The sequence below is a fragment of the Prunus dulcis genome, chromosome 2, assembly GCF_902201215.1.
Source record: "Prunus dulcis chromosome 2, ALMONDv2, whole genome shotgun sequence".
NCBI lineage: Eukaryota > Viridiplantae > Streptophyta > Magnoliopsida > Rosales > Rosaceae > Prunus > Prunus dulcis.
In genome coordinates, this window is record NC_047651.1 from 23655770 (window position 1) to 23671277 (window position 15508).

Sequence of the window (15508 nt, forward strand, 5' to 3'; positions counted from 1 at the left end):
TTCCTCTTGATTTTCCATGTCCTGCAAAATTAGGATGGCCAGAGTCTGAATATGCATAAGGGCAAAAGAAATCATTCCAACTTGTTATCAATGTACATTATTTGTTCTTTCAAGTGTCCATAACAAGTACTTGTTACTAGGAATACTGTGTCTGATTTCGAAGTGTGTAGATATATTGTGAGTCCCATCTAGGAATGGGATTCAAATACATCAACGACTATGAATCATCAAAGTAAATTTAGATTTTAGCCACAAATTTTTTTTCACTTTTGTAAAAAGCTGAAGCTTTTTCAAAAAAGACATAAAAACTTTTCAACTTTCAAATCAAAGACGTGAAAATGTAAAGAGGTCCTTAGGAAATCCAAAAATAAATAAGGATAATTTTGTCTATTTTGACTTCTTTTAAAAAATTTCTGTCTTCTTTGACCTTTTTCAAAGTCTTCCGATTGAACCCAAGTCCTGACTCTGTTGTAATACTATGTGTGACAAATTTTGGGCCATGATAGACAGATTGGGCCTATGCATGTTGTATGGGGTTTCTTTTTGGACTGAGGAACCAACCAAGCCGACCATGTGCTGATGCTTGGTTTAATTCAATTTTACTACTCCTACACATACATGACTAGCCATTCGACCGTTAGTCCTATTTTTTTAATAATAAAAAACTCCTGATGTAAGTTTTAAAATTGTGAAGCATATTTGACTTTTATTTCCAATGCTGCATCTTTTTGGCCGCATCAATGCAGCCAAATACTCATCCCTGAAAAAGAAAGATGCAGCAGTTTCTGCTTAATTTATGGATCATGGCTAATTCTAAAGTATTATTAATTAATCTTTTAGGTTTTTGAATGGAAGCCTGCCCCTATGTATAAATTTGTGAATATAATGCTCTGTCTTCTACGTTTGTCATTGCATTCTTATCCACAAGCTTTTATCTTTGTTTCTTATATAGTTTTGTATTGGTTCCATGTTCTTATGTTATCAAGAGTTTTGTTCCGGAGTAGAATTTCAATGTCCAAATGGAAGATAGGCATTTAATTAGGAATGTACTTTTGAACTACCACAAATTTGAATCAAGCAACCGGCTTCATATGCCAATAGAGTCTTAAAAGGTTTCTTAGAATCTCGAATATGAAAGAAGATGTATAAAAAATTTGTGAAATTTACACAACCACTATAGTCTAATGATCGTAACTGTCTATATATAAATAATACTTCAAGAATCTTTCTCTTCAAGATATGCATCGTTTAAACTCGAAGTTATTTAGTCATCGATTATGTGCAATACACATGTACGATATACTAACAAAATTGCAAATTTTTGTACAGTCATGTACTTGTAAAAGCTGAAAGACATGTCCCTTTTACTTGGTTAAATAAGACTAGGTCGCTTTTTATTGAAAGATTGTTGTTATTTGTCCTTGTAGGTTGTACTATCTTTTATTCAAAATGTCCCAGGACTTTGTGTTAATGTCATTTTATTCTATGAGTATGCGTGGATGCAGGCTTCTTTTGCTTTTCATTATTATTATTTTGTTGCAAGCCATGTGCAAGTTAGTTGCGTCCTGCCAACCCCCAGGATATAAAATTAAGCAAAGGACAAGTTTTCTTATTCTTTATATTATCTTAGGCAATACATTCCATTTGTTTTTTTTTTTAATTTATAAAAAAATCGCAATTCAAATTGCTAATTTTTTTTATATAAAAATAAATAATAAAAAAGGAAAGAATTGAACTAGTATTGTCCCAGTTGCCTATTTTGTGTGTCCATGCACATGGTTAGTAAGACATGATCACAAATTATTAGTGGCACACCAAACTTATCAACACTCTCATTCAATTAGACCAATTGACAGGCATATCATTTTCCCAACAACAACCTCATTATCAACTTAATTACATCACAACTTTGTCAAATTCTCATTAATCATTATTGTCTTCAGACCCATATTTCTCCACTTACGGTTGCCGCCACTTTAAGCTCTTCAGACCCATAATTAATTTCTGAAATGAAAAATAAAAGAATTTTATACTAATAGTCAAAACAAATGTGATACAAGCCGCTCTCCATATCAATTTTGGATTCTATTGCCACATCCGCATGCTGCTGCCACAAAACCTTAACCCTCACGAAAACTCCACCAAACCAACCTCTATTTTTCAAAACATATAAATATTTAATATATGTATATATGGACTTAGTCAAGTTGCATGATTTGAGTGGATATACTTTTTATTTTGTACCCGAATTCGAATCTCCATCGTAATTTAAATTACATTAAAATATAAAATCGTTTATATTAATAAAAAAATTAATATATAAAAATGCGTTGTTTGAAATTTATTAATTAAGTACAGAATCTATACCAAACAAATGTGAAGTGAAAATCAAGTTTAAGGATATGCACATTACTGCTCGTTTGAATATGTTAATAAACCCCTTAATTAATATATGCAATGTATCTCATAAAAAAAGATATGGATCATCTACTCTGATTTTATCTGTCATTATCTATTTGACTTTTGTTCTCTATATGTCACATGACTAAAATTTAATTTAAGAAATATAAAATGAATAGATCATCCTTAAAATAAATAAAAACATAACAAAAGGGAAATAGTACAATAAGGATTTTTGATTGAGGTCAGACAAATTTGGGTAAGAAAACCCTTATTTTTCTCAAAAAAGAAAGAAGATTATAATTGTAAATTTAAAAAAATTGATGACCCCGTTATTGGCACGGAGAATAAATTTCCATATCAACCAGATCATGCCACCTCAGCAACGAGTGGTCCATCCCAATAATGTTTTTAACTTTTTAGAAAATCATTCAAATGAAGGAAAACAACGGTGGAATAGTAAACCGTGTAATCCGCGTGTTCTGCTTCAGTGGGGACGTGGACAACCAATAACAAAATAAAATCACAGTCAGCAAATAAGGGTGGGGCCTGAAGCCGTGCATGTTGTGGCTTTTTCAGAGATGAGAACGTTAGAAAATCTGAGCGAGCGCGAGACGCCGAAAATTGTGCCTTTGTGTTAGTGGGCCAGCTGCTCTGTGGACTCTCCTTTGCTGTCAACTATATTTTGATTCGCCGTCCCGCTCGTCACCGCCAACACCCGGTAAATCAGACAATATATTGTGTATATATATGTAAATTTTGTTTTTTATGCTTACATATTTTCTTCAAAATCAAATAATATTCGTTTGTGATTCTGTTTTCCCAAAGGAAAAAAAAATCAAATCAATTTTAGGAATGAATTAACCTTTTCCCATCATCTTGTTAATTATTTTTTTTTGGTTAATTAAATATATTCTAAAGGAAGGCTCTTGTGTCCCTTAAGAATATTCTAATGATTTGAAGTTATATACACACACGCATATATATTGAATACAAGCGATAGTTTAAATTATAAGAAAATTTTATATTTTTATATGAGAATTTAGGTCCCAAATCATGTGGAGAAGATCGCATTTTAGAATCTAATTAAAAAATTGACTGTTGCATAACCTTTTGTTATATGCTAACTCTCGTATTTTATAACTAAAAAAATGTCACTACCATGTCAAATTATTGGTTAAATTCAAAGGTTATGATAAATCCGAAATTTTTTTTTTTATGGTATTTTTTAGCACGAAAGATTTTGTTTTTATGGTCTGGAAAAAATAAAATTCAATTGATAAATAAATAGAAACTGAACCGGTTGAGGCAGTCACCTGTCACCGTCCTAAATATATGCGCGTTAGGCCAAAATTTTCGATGAACGGATTGGTTGTACCATGATACAGTGCGTGACTCATAGCCTTCTCCATTCTTCTCTTACAGACTAAGAAGAAGAAAAAACTTCCTCCCGTTTTCACACTCAACCTTCGTTTTTGCTCACTCTATTTCTCTCTCCTGCTTAGATAATGTAAAAGAAGTTCTCCAAATCCCAGAAAAATCGTCTTTGATTTCACAGAAGCATACACTCATACATATAGTTTTCTGTTTCAGACGCTCATGGCTCTGTTTGGGCTCTCTCTGTTCACTCTGTTTTCTTTGACCCACATTGCTCTGCTTTCAACTCTCTGTTCCGCTGCAGACCCCATCGTCTCCTATGACTTCCGAGTATCTTACATCACCGCCTCCCCGCTCGGCGTTCCTCAGCGGGTACGCTTCTCATAACGCTCTCTTTTATTTCATTTGGGCTTACTTTGTTTTTACTGCTGTGTGAGAAAGCGGGCGATTATTGGTTTACATTTTGGCTTGGGATCTATCGGAAATGCCACTATAGACTTCTTCTTTTTTTTCTTTATGGGTTTTGTATTTTATGTAATTTTTTTTCAGTAAATCCATGGTTTATGTTGTGTGTGGTATTCTATCAGAGTCGAGGGTTTATGTTGGGGTTTTTCATAAGGGTGCTTATAAGTCATTTTCTATGTGGGGTTTGGGTTTTTCAACGATTTTGTGTTAATTTTCAGTACATATTCATGGATATATTTAGTCTGATGAGGAAAATTGGTTGTTCCAAACCCTTCTACGCAAGGGTTTTCCACCCCATTTTGTAATCATTCGTATATTTTTGGCCACGTTTGGACGAGTGATATAGTTTTTAGGCTTTGTCTTTTATCTTGCATGATTAGGAGTTTGAGTCTTTTGAAGTAGATCAAAATTTAACTTGCATTACTTGTTATTGTTGGAATTTTTTACTGCAGGTTATAGCAGTTAATGAGAAGTTTCCTGGTCCTCCTATCAATGCTACTACAAATAACAATGTTGTTGTTAATGTACACAATGAATTGGACGAGCATCTCCTCCTTACTTGGTAGGCTTCACCACAACATTCATTTTATTTCATGAAATGGAGCGTTTTTGAGATGCTTGAAATGATTGTCTATGACAGGTCTGGGATCCAAATGCGGCGCAATTCATGGCAGGATGGTGTTCTTGGCACAAATTGTCCAATCCCTCCTAAATGGAATTGGACTTATCAGTTTCAAGTTAAGGATCAGATCGGGAGCTTCTTCTACTTCCCATCTTTAAATTTTCAGAGAGCAGCAGGGGGTTTTGGTTCCTTTCATATTAATAACAGGGAAATTATTGCAATTCCTTTTAATAAGCCTGATGGGGATATCTTCATTACTATTGGTGACTGGTATACACGAAACCATACGGTCGGTATTTGTTGCTGTTTTGGTTTTTTCATGTGAACAATGAAGGTACAGAAATGACTCCCCCCAACCACCTTTCTCTTTTTCTAGGCACTGAGAACTGCTCTTGATGCTGGAAAAGACCTCGGGATGCCAGATGGAGTTCTTATCAATGGGAAAGGGCCTTATCAATATAACAATACCCTTGTACCTGATGGGATTCAGTTTGAAACCATCAACGTTGATCCAGGTAATTTTTTCAGCATCCTTTTTAATATTCACTTTGTTTGCACAGGTTGTCTAGTTTCTGATCATTTGAGTAGATAAATGTTGATTCCTTTGTTGTTATAGCTTTGTTTCCTCTTTGTATGATATCATTATAAGTATGATTATTTGTTAATAACTCCATTCTACTATCATGGAGCTTAATTATTTCACTTGATTTGGTTCAGAATGCCCCAAGTAATTTCAGTTTCCATAGCTGTGCCTATGAAGCAAATTTCTGCGCCTCTAAATAACACTAAATTCAAATTAGGATTATGCTAGGACATCTCATACCTGTGGTGCAATATTCTTAAATCTGTTATGTGTGTTGCATTTCTCTTGGAAAATTGTTTCACATGACATTCTACTTTGCAGGAAAGACTTATCGATTACGTGTGCACAATGTTGGTATTTCAACAAGTTTGAACTTCAGAATTCAGAGTCACAATCTGCTTCTAGCCGAAACAGAGGGGCATTATACAATGCAACAAAACTATACAAACTTTGATATTCATGTAGGACAGTCATATTCATTTCTTATTACCACGGATCAGAATGCCAGTAGTGACTACTACATTGTTGCAAGTGCAAGGTTTGTAAATGAGTCACTTTGGCAAAGGGTTACTGGTGTTGCTGTCTTACACTATTCCAACTCTAAAGGTCCAGCAAGTGGTACTCTCCCTGACCCTCCCAATGATGTTTATGACAAGACATGGTCGATGAACCAGGCATTGAGTATCAGGTTTTTTTTTTTTCCTTCGGATTATGCTTATTCAAGAGGTTGATTTATTGTAACATTTCTTGTGGTAGTGAGATGTTAACAGTTTGCTTATGAGGAGTCATCAGTTCTCTTATATAGAAAAGAATAGAACAGAGATATTGACTTAAACCGTTTTCGTGCATGCATATTTTGGATTTCCACATCCTTTCCCCTATTTTGTTCAGCTTTAGGCGAGTCTGAGAATATTTGTTACTAGTGCACTTCACTCGAGAGTATTTGTTACTAGTTCACTTCTCTCAAGTCTTTGGCTTTGTTATTGTCAGGCAAAATGGATCTGCAAGTGGAGCTCGCCCTAATCCTCAGGGATCATTTCACTACGGTTCAATTAATATCACCGATACATACGTGTTAAAGACAGTGCCACCACAGATAATCAATGGGAAACTGCGAGCTACACTTAATGGCATCTCATTTTCCAATCTTACTACACCAATCAGGCTTGCTGATCAGCATAAAGTTAGAGGAGCCTATAAGCTTGATTTCCCCAATAAGCCACTAAATAGATCCCTCCGAAACGACATCTCTGTTATCAATGCTACATATAAGGGTTTTATTGAAATCATTTTCCAGAACAATGACACCACAGTGCAGAGTTTTCATTTGGATGGATATTCCTTTTTTTTGGTTGGGTAAGTTTTATTTTCATTGAAATTGCTTTATATCATTCACTTTATGGTGAGTGTACAGGATGTTAAGAGAATCTGATTTGTTGTGTACAGGATGGATTATGGTGAGTGGACTGAAGACAGCAGAAATAGATACAATAAGTGGGATGGAATCTCTCGCTGCACTGCACAGGTTTGTCTTCTTATTGGAGCATCTGTTTTTCTTACCCCCAAAAGGGAAAAAAATTTCTGTGGAATAAGCCTATATGAATATGATGTTGTGTTACAACTTACAATATGGATGCTTAGATGTTGATTGAGGTTGCTATTGTCTCTCTTGTGACAGTTTTAGATTGTGATTTTTTGAAACGAATGGCCACATATCTATTATCCTGGATCGTCTTATTGTTCATGCGTTGGTGTTATGAAGTTATGAGGATGACTTTGCAATGCTTGTTTTTTATATATCTTGCATTAAGTGCTTCTCTTTTGCGAATGTGTAGGTTTTCTCTGGTGCATGGACGGCAGTGCTCGTCTCGCTTGACAACCCTGGGGCATGGAATCTTAGATCACAAAACCTTGATAGATGGTATCTGGGCCAAGAGACATATTTGAGAATTGTGAATCCAGAGGAGAACGGTGAAACGGAGTTTGGTGTGCCTGATAATGTTCTGTATTGTGGTGCACTAGCCTACATGCAGAAGTATGCTAACAATGCCATTAACTCATTCTCCCCCTCTCTTTCTCTAGATGAATGTTTTCATTCTAACTTTTCCTTCTTTGGCATCTTCAGGGAACAGAAGCACTCTTCTGCAACACCAATTTCCGGAGGAAATATCAAGCTCTTCTCCCTGCTAATGGCATTCTTCACTTTGGTTTTGTACTTTTAGATGATGAATTTATTGGTGGCTGTTGAGAGGTCCTATGGTTCCAAGCAGCGGCAGCATTTTCCTGCTGAATTGCTGGGGGTTTCCAATACATATCTTAGAGTTTAGGTGTGCAAATCAAGTCAATCGTGGTACATTTTTTTTTTCGTGGTTTTAGTGACATTTGCTTCTTTTTTTGAATTTTGTGGAAGCAATACACATACAGTACCGTGTAATAGGTTTTTTCCTGATCCAACATTCTTTTGTGCGTTTGTGTACTCATGATGATGATTATTAACCCATTCTCAATCAATCAATCCGATACCATTTGACTTCCTTTAAACTCAACTTGGGATGCGTTTGATGTCGATTTCTTATCATTCTTTTTGGGTATATAGATAAGTACAAGAATTCTATAGTGTGGGCCTTATATATGGTCTTAGTTGAGACCTTATATATGACCTTTAGTTGAAACTTTATCTCTTAATCGTTGAATCAAATTGGATAGCCTTTTGTTCAAATTCGTTAGCCTGATCTAACTATTAAGAGATAGGACATCACCTAAGAGCATCTACATCATGTTCTCTATTTTCTGGTTAAAATTTAGCTAAAAATATATAAAAGTTATTTTAGGAGCACCTTATAAAATTTAAACTTTAATTGTGCTCTCTAGTTTAGGGAGTTATAAATGCTATAACTCTTTTTTTAATTGGTCAATCTCTATTAAAAAATAATATAAAAAATAGTTAACATTAATTAAAAGTTTGAAATACTCATTAAATAAAATAGCATTAAATTATAGGGACCTACTAAGAGTTTTTTTTTTTTCTCTCCTCAGATTAAGGAGCTCCTAGAGGTCTTCCTATTTTAGGAGGTGGATAAGGAGCATGGTTGGAGTTGTATTTTTCCAATTCCTCCTTAAAATTTGTCTAAAAATGTGGTTTTGAAAGCCTATTGTAGATGCTCTAAGGGCCATATATAAGGCCCTCACTTTAGAATGACTCTAGATAAGTGTTTCTTTAAATTTTGCTATGATTAGACCGGCCCTAGAGTTTCATGAAGCTTTTAGGCCCCGTTGGTGCCCCATATACAATCAAAATTTGCACCCCAATATGTGAGGCTATAATTTGCACCCTCAATAACAGGGGCTTATTCAGACCCAAAATTAAACAAGGGCTTACGAGTGAATCCCTCACTACTATAACTCCTCATTATAGAAGTTTGCCTCCACCTATGATCCATAAATTTGATGAGACGCAGATCAAATAAATTTTACAATATGATCAAGGACACCTGCAAAAGCATGTCTAGGGTGGGCACCGAATATAGAAAGGGTTGAATTTGTGGGTTTGATTGAAGAACATGATAGCATGAGTCACATGGTGTGCTTGTTTATTATTATGCGTACTTATGATTACATTGATATCTTCCTTCTTCCGCAAACAACAATTTGAGATAAATTAATGCATTAAACCTTAATTATCAATCATAATTACCTCTCTAAAATACCATTTTGTTCATGTCATGCCTATGGCAACATTCTCTTATTTGTCAGAATATTTTTTTTTCCATCACAAGCCTCTACATATAGCTATCGTGCATTTACCTGCATTTTGCTACGTCCAAACCATCCTAATAATCTAACTGCTTAATCATCAAGCTTGAGTTTTGTTTTTAAAACTCACGTTTTATGCCTTCAGTTTTGAGCATCTTGCCTGATTTGAATATATTTCTTCTGATTGTTTATCGTACGACTTTCTCCTTTCTTTGTAATTCAGCAAATTAATGTTGCCCATTATTGGGAGAGTTTCATTTCCAATAAGGCAAAACTAATTTTTCTATTCTTCTTTTCTTTTTTTCTTTGCACATATTTTTTTTTCCTTCCTCTTTTGATTGAAAGATATCAACACAAGGTTTTGCTTATCAGTGGAGGAAGAAGAAGTTAGCTAATCAATCTTTCTTCCCAAAAGGTGAAAGAAAAAAAATATGTGAACCGGAAGAAGAAGGAAAAATAAAAAAATAAATCTAATTTTACTTGATTGGTTGGGAATTTTATTTAATTTTTTTTTTCGAACATGGGAGTTTTTCCATTACATGACAAAGCAATAACTCAACCCAGGTGAAGACGCTCAAGGCATAAAGGCAGGAAAAATAAAATAAAATTTAGAGCATTAATGTTAGTTCAACGTCAATTTAGAAAGAAAAAAGACTCAAAGCTTGATGATGTGGCATCTCTTAAGCATTTAGACTATTAGGATGACTTGGATGTAATGAAATATGGGTAAATGCACAATAACTAAATGCAAAAGCGCTCGTCCTCTTAATTAACTTCTCCCTAGTTTGCTGCTCTCTTGGTCCATGAGCATGCCTAATGAATATGTCGCTGGCTCCATAACTTTAATTGATTGCTTAAAATTGAAAGGGACTTTGAATTAAGCTTGACTTGTACGTCCACAAGCAAATCGAAATAGTCTATAATTTATATTTATCCCACTCATTATTATATATAGCAAGTCAATGTTCTCAATCGAATTTCACTTCCAACCTTTTATTGGTTTCTCTCCAAAATTCAAAGTTGGTGCTGATTGCCTTCACCATATCCCTCACTGCAACTTCAACTGCAACATCTCCATCTTGGAAACTCGGAGCACGTTCATGTGTTTGGTAGTTACCGTACCTTATATTCAGCTTCATCATGATTAAGTGCCGCCGCCATAGGTTAGTAATTATTCAAGTATTTTTCTTTTTATTTTTTTCAACAAATTCAGCATGACATTCTGCTACTATCAATCTGGAAATAGTGGCTTGTTTTTGGTTTTCAAGTTGGAAATATATATATATATTAACGCTTCATGGTGCCAATATATAACAGAAGGGGTATAAAATTGCTCAACTTTTCTTTGCTAATAGCTTTAGATTGAAACTTAACCTATTTAAATAGTTGATACAGTGAAATTTTCACTTGGTTTTTCCTCATCCTATATCTATATCATCAGGCCACGTCTTTACGTCGATCTGTCCTTTTTTAAATATAAAAAAAAAAAAAACTCTGAGTGAGAACAAATCTGAGCATAGTACTCTGCCAGCACATAAAACCTACTTTCAAGTTGGTGCCAAAAATATATGTATGGAACTCTTGCTGATTGAAGTATACCATATACTTGCCTTCCACGCTTTGAAAAGATTAATGATATGCATAACTGCATTTGCCAAGCTTTGCAGCAAAGCAATATTCATGTTGCTGGTGATATAGGTCGGCTTACTCACATCATTCTCTCTTCTTTATTAGTTGGGAGATTAAAGAAGTAGAACCATTCTATATAGATAGGCAGAAACTGTGAAATATATTATTGAAAAGAATAAGATAAAACTATGGATCGTAATCTTCTATGTAATGTAATATTTCAATCAGCTGACAGCCTGACATATACAAACATTTCTACAAATCGATATCCACCACCTGGTCGAGTTCTTTAATTAGCAGCCTACATGGCATGCAATAATCAACGCTTCAACTTCATTTCTTGCAGCAAACTCAGCTCCACAGTCCACCTATTAATCCATCTTAGAAGAAGCTAACTAGAGTGTTGGTGGACTTAACTTACTACATACTAGAACAGACAAGAAAGTTGAGGGCTTAATTAAGTTACAATCATGATGTCGTTTTATTATGTACAGGGAATTTTTGAGTTCAACAACCTCCTCCACCTTCCCTTTTATATGTGGACTTAAAAACCTATGATCAGTATATACTACTAAAATAATTAATTTCAAGGTGTCACTTCCATACTTCGATTCGATTAGACAACTACTGGTTGTCGTTTACTTGTATCTGAATGTCATTATAAACATATAGACATTATCAATAGGGCATATATATAATCTCATGAGTAGCTATTTCCCTTATTAGAAGCATCATCCTGGCTGAGCTGTGAAGCTACAAACTTGTCAAGCATTCGCCAATCGGTCAGTTGATCTACGGCTTGCGGATGATCATCATTACTGTTATTACCATAGACTGCTCCATGAAAGTTTTGGTCTTGATCTGACGGCTGAAAAGTGCAAGCGTGGTTTATGTCAATACTATATGCATGAGCTGCCATGGAGTTGGAGCTGCTTACACCTGTGGCTGAAGATTGGAGTAGTTTTGGGCTCCCCAGAAGGGGGAGCTGGAAGAAGTGCTCATGGGGAACCTGGAAAGCTGGCAAGTGATCCAGCTCTTTCTTGCAAGGGTAAGGAAGGTGGTGGTATGGTGCCATATTAATGTTGGAGTTTGAGTTTTGGTTTGGTGAGTCCAAGTCCGGCATGAAGGAGACTTGGTCATCATACCAACATGGTGACTCATGTTCACTCATTTTAATTCTCATGCTTGCAATTTTTTTCTTGAAAACCCTACACACAACCCAGCCTTCTTCCTGCTTCAATTGCAAAAGAAATCGAGTTTGAATGCAATGTAATAAGAAGAATCAAACTATTTGTCCTATCTCAACCGACACGCTGTATGATCAGTTGAAATGGTACGAATAATAGCCTCTACATAATGCAAGAAAGTCGTACGTAATATCAGTGAATTAAGTTCTTACCTGTGGAGTTCCATTTTCATCGGTTTCAAGACGGTATTCGTGCATAATCCAATCTGACTTTTGTCCATTTGGGGCTCGCCCTTTGTAGAATACTAAGGTCTTCCTCATGCCAATTAAGTCATGCTTTGAGTAAATGGCCTTGTCTCTACCTGTGGCTTTCCAGAAGCCTGCAGCTGTGGCTCTATTTGTTCGAGTTCCAGTGGGATACTTCTTGTCTTTATGGCTAAAAAAGTACCATTCGTTTTGCTCTTCTGTCCCTATTCTGCATAATTCTGTATGTCCAAATTCATGTAAGTCATATTAGTATGCATTCTTGTGAACTGACTCCAATATACTGGTTGTGAGAGTATACATACCTTGAAGATCCCATGGCTCAATTTTATAGAGGTCTACATCTTTGATGACATCAAGGTCAATCCTTCTTGAACTAACCTTTTTCCTGAGGTAGTAATCAACAAGTTCTTCATCCGTCGGATGGAATCGGAAACCAGGAGGAACATGTGAAAAAGTATTCATATTATCCAGCTTAGCTTCTTGTTCTTCAGTCCTGATTATATATAGGAATGCGTGTAAGGGTTCAGTCAAGTGGAATTGTCTAACACAACTCTTCATCAACATATATATGTAATCACCTCCATTAATTTGATTTTAGTTAAGTTCAACTCTAACCAAATGTGAATGTCTGCATGTTAAACCTGTCTCTAGCTTCAAAGTTCAATGTCATACAAGGAAAGAACATACGTTCAGACTAATATGCACATTATATGATTGAACTTTTCTTATACACACCACAATTAAATCTTTGGCATTCGTAAAATTGGAAAAAGGTGAAGAAGAAAAACGTTTTGACATTAATATTATACTAATCTGTACTTCATATTGCGCTCAAAGGCCTTTATGTAATTGGAGAAGAAGCCTGCAAAGTTCAAAACTTTCATATTGCATGCACTACACAAATTTATTTTGCATGAGTAATTAATGAATGATGACTGATTCTTTCTGGTTATATAAACAAAATGAGCCCTGATGACTGAGATTGTTTCAAGTTCCTGAAACTTAATTAATTAAAAAACTATTTGCCCTAATTAATGTGGGAAAATATCCATTGTGAAGGTGATAATGAAAAGCAGTATTTAATCATGAATATTCAATGAGTTGAACGAACTCGTGAAGAAAAGGGGGTTCTATACCACAGAACAAATTTCACAATACATAACATGTGGGAGAAAACTTTTCCTGGATGATGATTAATATTATTATGCTTGTGATATGATCAATCTTTGTACGGTCTCACGATGATATCAAAACCAGCATATGCCATTCGATTACTACCATTAGTACATGAAAAATACAAATTAATGATCTCCAATTATGATCAGATGCCACTTGTATTCTTCTCATATGATTTTTAATCACTGGAATTATAGAACATCATTAAAAAGAAACCAAAAAGACAAGAACTGATCTTTTCCCTTAAATTGTACGTTAGTGTTGGTATCTTTGATAGGTTTACAAGGTCAATGAGAAGTCCAGATTATGTATAAGGGAAAGTAAAATCTTTTGAGATGGTTGATGAAGAACAAGCTCCTACGCTTAGCTAACCCACCCCTTAACTTCAAGATCCATATAATATTGAAAATATATATATCCCACAGCAAGTATTCAACCCATGGACATATCGAAGAGCAACGAAGCAGAATTTTATGAAGCGATGAATATAGAGAGAGAGAGAGAGAGAGAGAGAGAGAGAGAGAGAGAGAGAGAGAGAGAGCTTACAGATAAGCAACAAAATCTCGAGCTTTGCAATCCCACACAGATCTGATCGGTTATATTTCAGGCAAGCTAACTTCACTTGTTTGCTATATGATGTGCTTCTCAAACCCTCACTACGCCAAAGTATGAGACAAGGAAACAAATTCAAACAGCAAGACAGAACATGTAAACACAGTGACACACACACACACATATATATATATATATATATATAAGAATATGAGCACTGCAACCCTAGGGAGTTGAACACCAACTTGTTCTCCAGTCCCCAAAAACTGCTGTGTCGAGTTGTCGGGACTGGATCCTAAGAAATGATGAAAGACAGGCCAAGACAGACGAAAAAGTTGAGGAATGGAAGAATAGAGGCCAAGTTGGTTTAAATAAGAAGCTGCAAAACCCTAGAAGTTATAAAAAAGGGGAAAAAAAATGACGAAGCAAAAGTTAAGTAGCGTCTTGAGAATGTCTTAAGCACTCGTTGTCTTGTCACTCATTGTCGACATAAGCTAGATTGCTGGGAAAGATTATAGGCGGGAAAAAAGGGTGGCGCAAAATTGGCTCAAGGAGAGGAAGCAAAGCTCTCTCTGTCTCTACTGCCACCTCTACCCGCAACTGATAGTGATAGAGACCCACCCTATTCAAATATTCAATATTTCTCTTTCTGAGCTAGCCAGGTCTCTCTCTGCCACAGACAAAGAGAAATAGTCTAAGAGAGAGAGAGAGAGAGATGAGGGAGATGAAGAAGAAGAAGAATAAAAATATCTGAGCTTTATTGGTGACGTAATGGAACAGCCAACAGCCAAAAAGTTTCACAAATGTGGCATGGTGGCCCTAGCTTCAGCTTCAACTCTATTCCTAGTCCCTACCCCCATGGCCCCTTCCTTGTTCAACTCTCTGAACTGCAAGGACTATTGAGGATATCATATATATGATGTTTGCTGTGTTCCATGTGAGTCTGTCCTATGGTTTTCATGGATCTTCTATCAAATTCTCCCGGGGCAACGACACGTGGAATCCCGATGGATGATCAGACATTGTACTAGGGGATTATTGTGAATTTGTGATGGCAGTGTTTGTTTGCACACAACTTAAATTTATAATTAGGTAAATTTAATATGTGCAGTAAGTAACATAAATAGGTGGGTTCAGTTGTATCAATAATTAGTCCCCATAATTAAAGTAGAAATGAAATGGGTCTAAATTCAGTTTGCAACAATTATGCACGATTCAAGTGTTGTTGAAGAAAATACCTCTCACACAAACCCAAGAACCATTATGTTTTTTGTGATTATTATCCAACATTAAGAACCCAACAAACATACATTTACATTATGCTTCTCTATTATTAACATGTACTTGTTGGCTGCTGCTGATCAACTTTGTTTAACCAAAAGTTTAAGGAATTGGTGGTTAAATTAGCAAAAATTACAGCCCTAATCATCCTATAGGTATAAAATATTATTAATATTATATTTGAATGCGCTCAACTCAGCAGACTTGCTCGTGACAA

The 15508-nt window shown here is 35.4% G+C and overlaps 2 protein-coding genes across 3 annotated transcripts; one reads left to right on the forward strand and one right to left on the reverse strand.

The window, feature by feature from the left end:
• The first annotated feature begins 3777 nt into the window (after positions 1-3777).
• LOC117619016 (monocopper oxidase-like protein SKS1) lies at positions 3778-7988 on the forward strand. Its single transcript, XM_034348834.1, has 10 exons — positions 3778-3910; positions 3994-4149; positions 4695-4804; positions 4883-5153; positions 5241-5379; positions 5769-6135; positions 6438-6803; positions 6894-6972; positions 7283-7482; positions 7573-7988. The coding sequence occupies exons 2-10, from the start codon at positions 4000-4002 to the stop codon at positions 7667-7669; spliced, it is 1779 nt and encodes a 592-aa protein (XP_034204725.1). The 5' UTR covers positions 3778-3910; positions 3994-3999; the 3' UTR covers positions 7670-7988.
• Positions 7989-11395: 3407 nt separating this feature from the next.
• On the reverse strand, positions 11396-14158 carry LOC117619215 (NAC domain-containing protein 7-like). Of its 2 annotated transcripts, none has more exons than XM_034349110.1 (4): positions 14005-14158; positions 12585-12775; positions 12229-12500; positions 11396-12060 (listed from the first exon to the last, which is right to left on the reverse strand). In XM_034349110.1, the coding sequence occupies exons 2-4, from the start codon at positions 12742-12744 to the stop codon at positions 11530-11532; spliced, it is 963 nt and encodes a 320-aa protein (XP_034205001.1). In that variant the 5' UTR covers positions 12745-12775; positions 14005-14158; the 3' UTR covers positions 11396-11529. The 2 variants fall into 2 exon arrangements, with proteins under 2 accessions (XP_034205001.1, XP_034205000.1); XM_034349109.1 differs by having other exon boundaries at positions 11396-12063.
• Positions 14159-15508: the final 1350 nt, after the last annotated feature.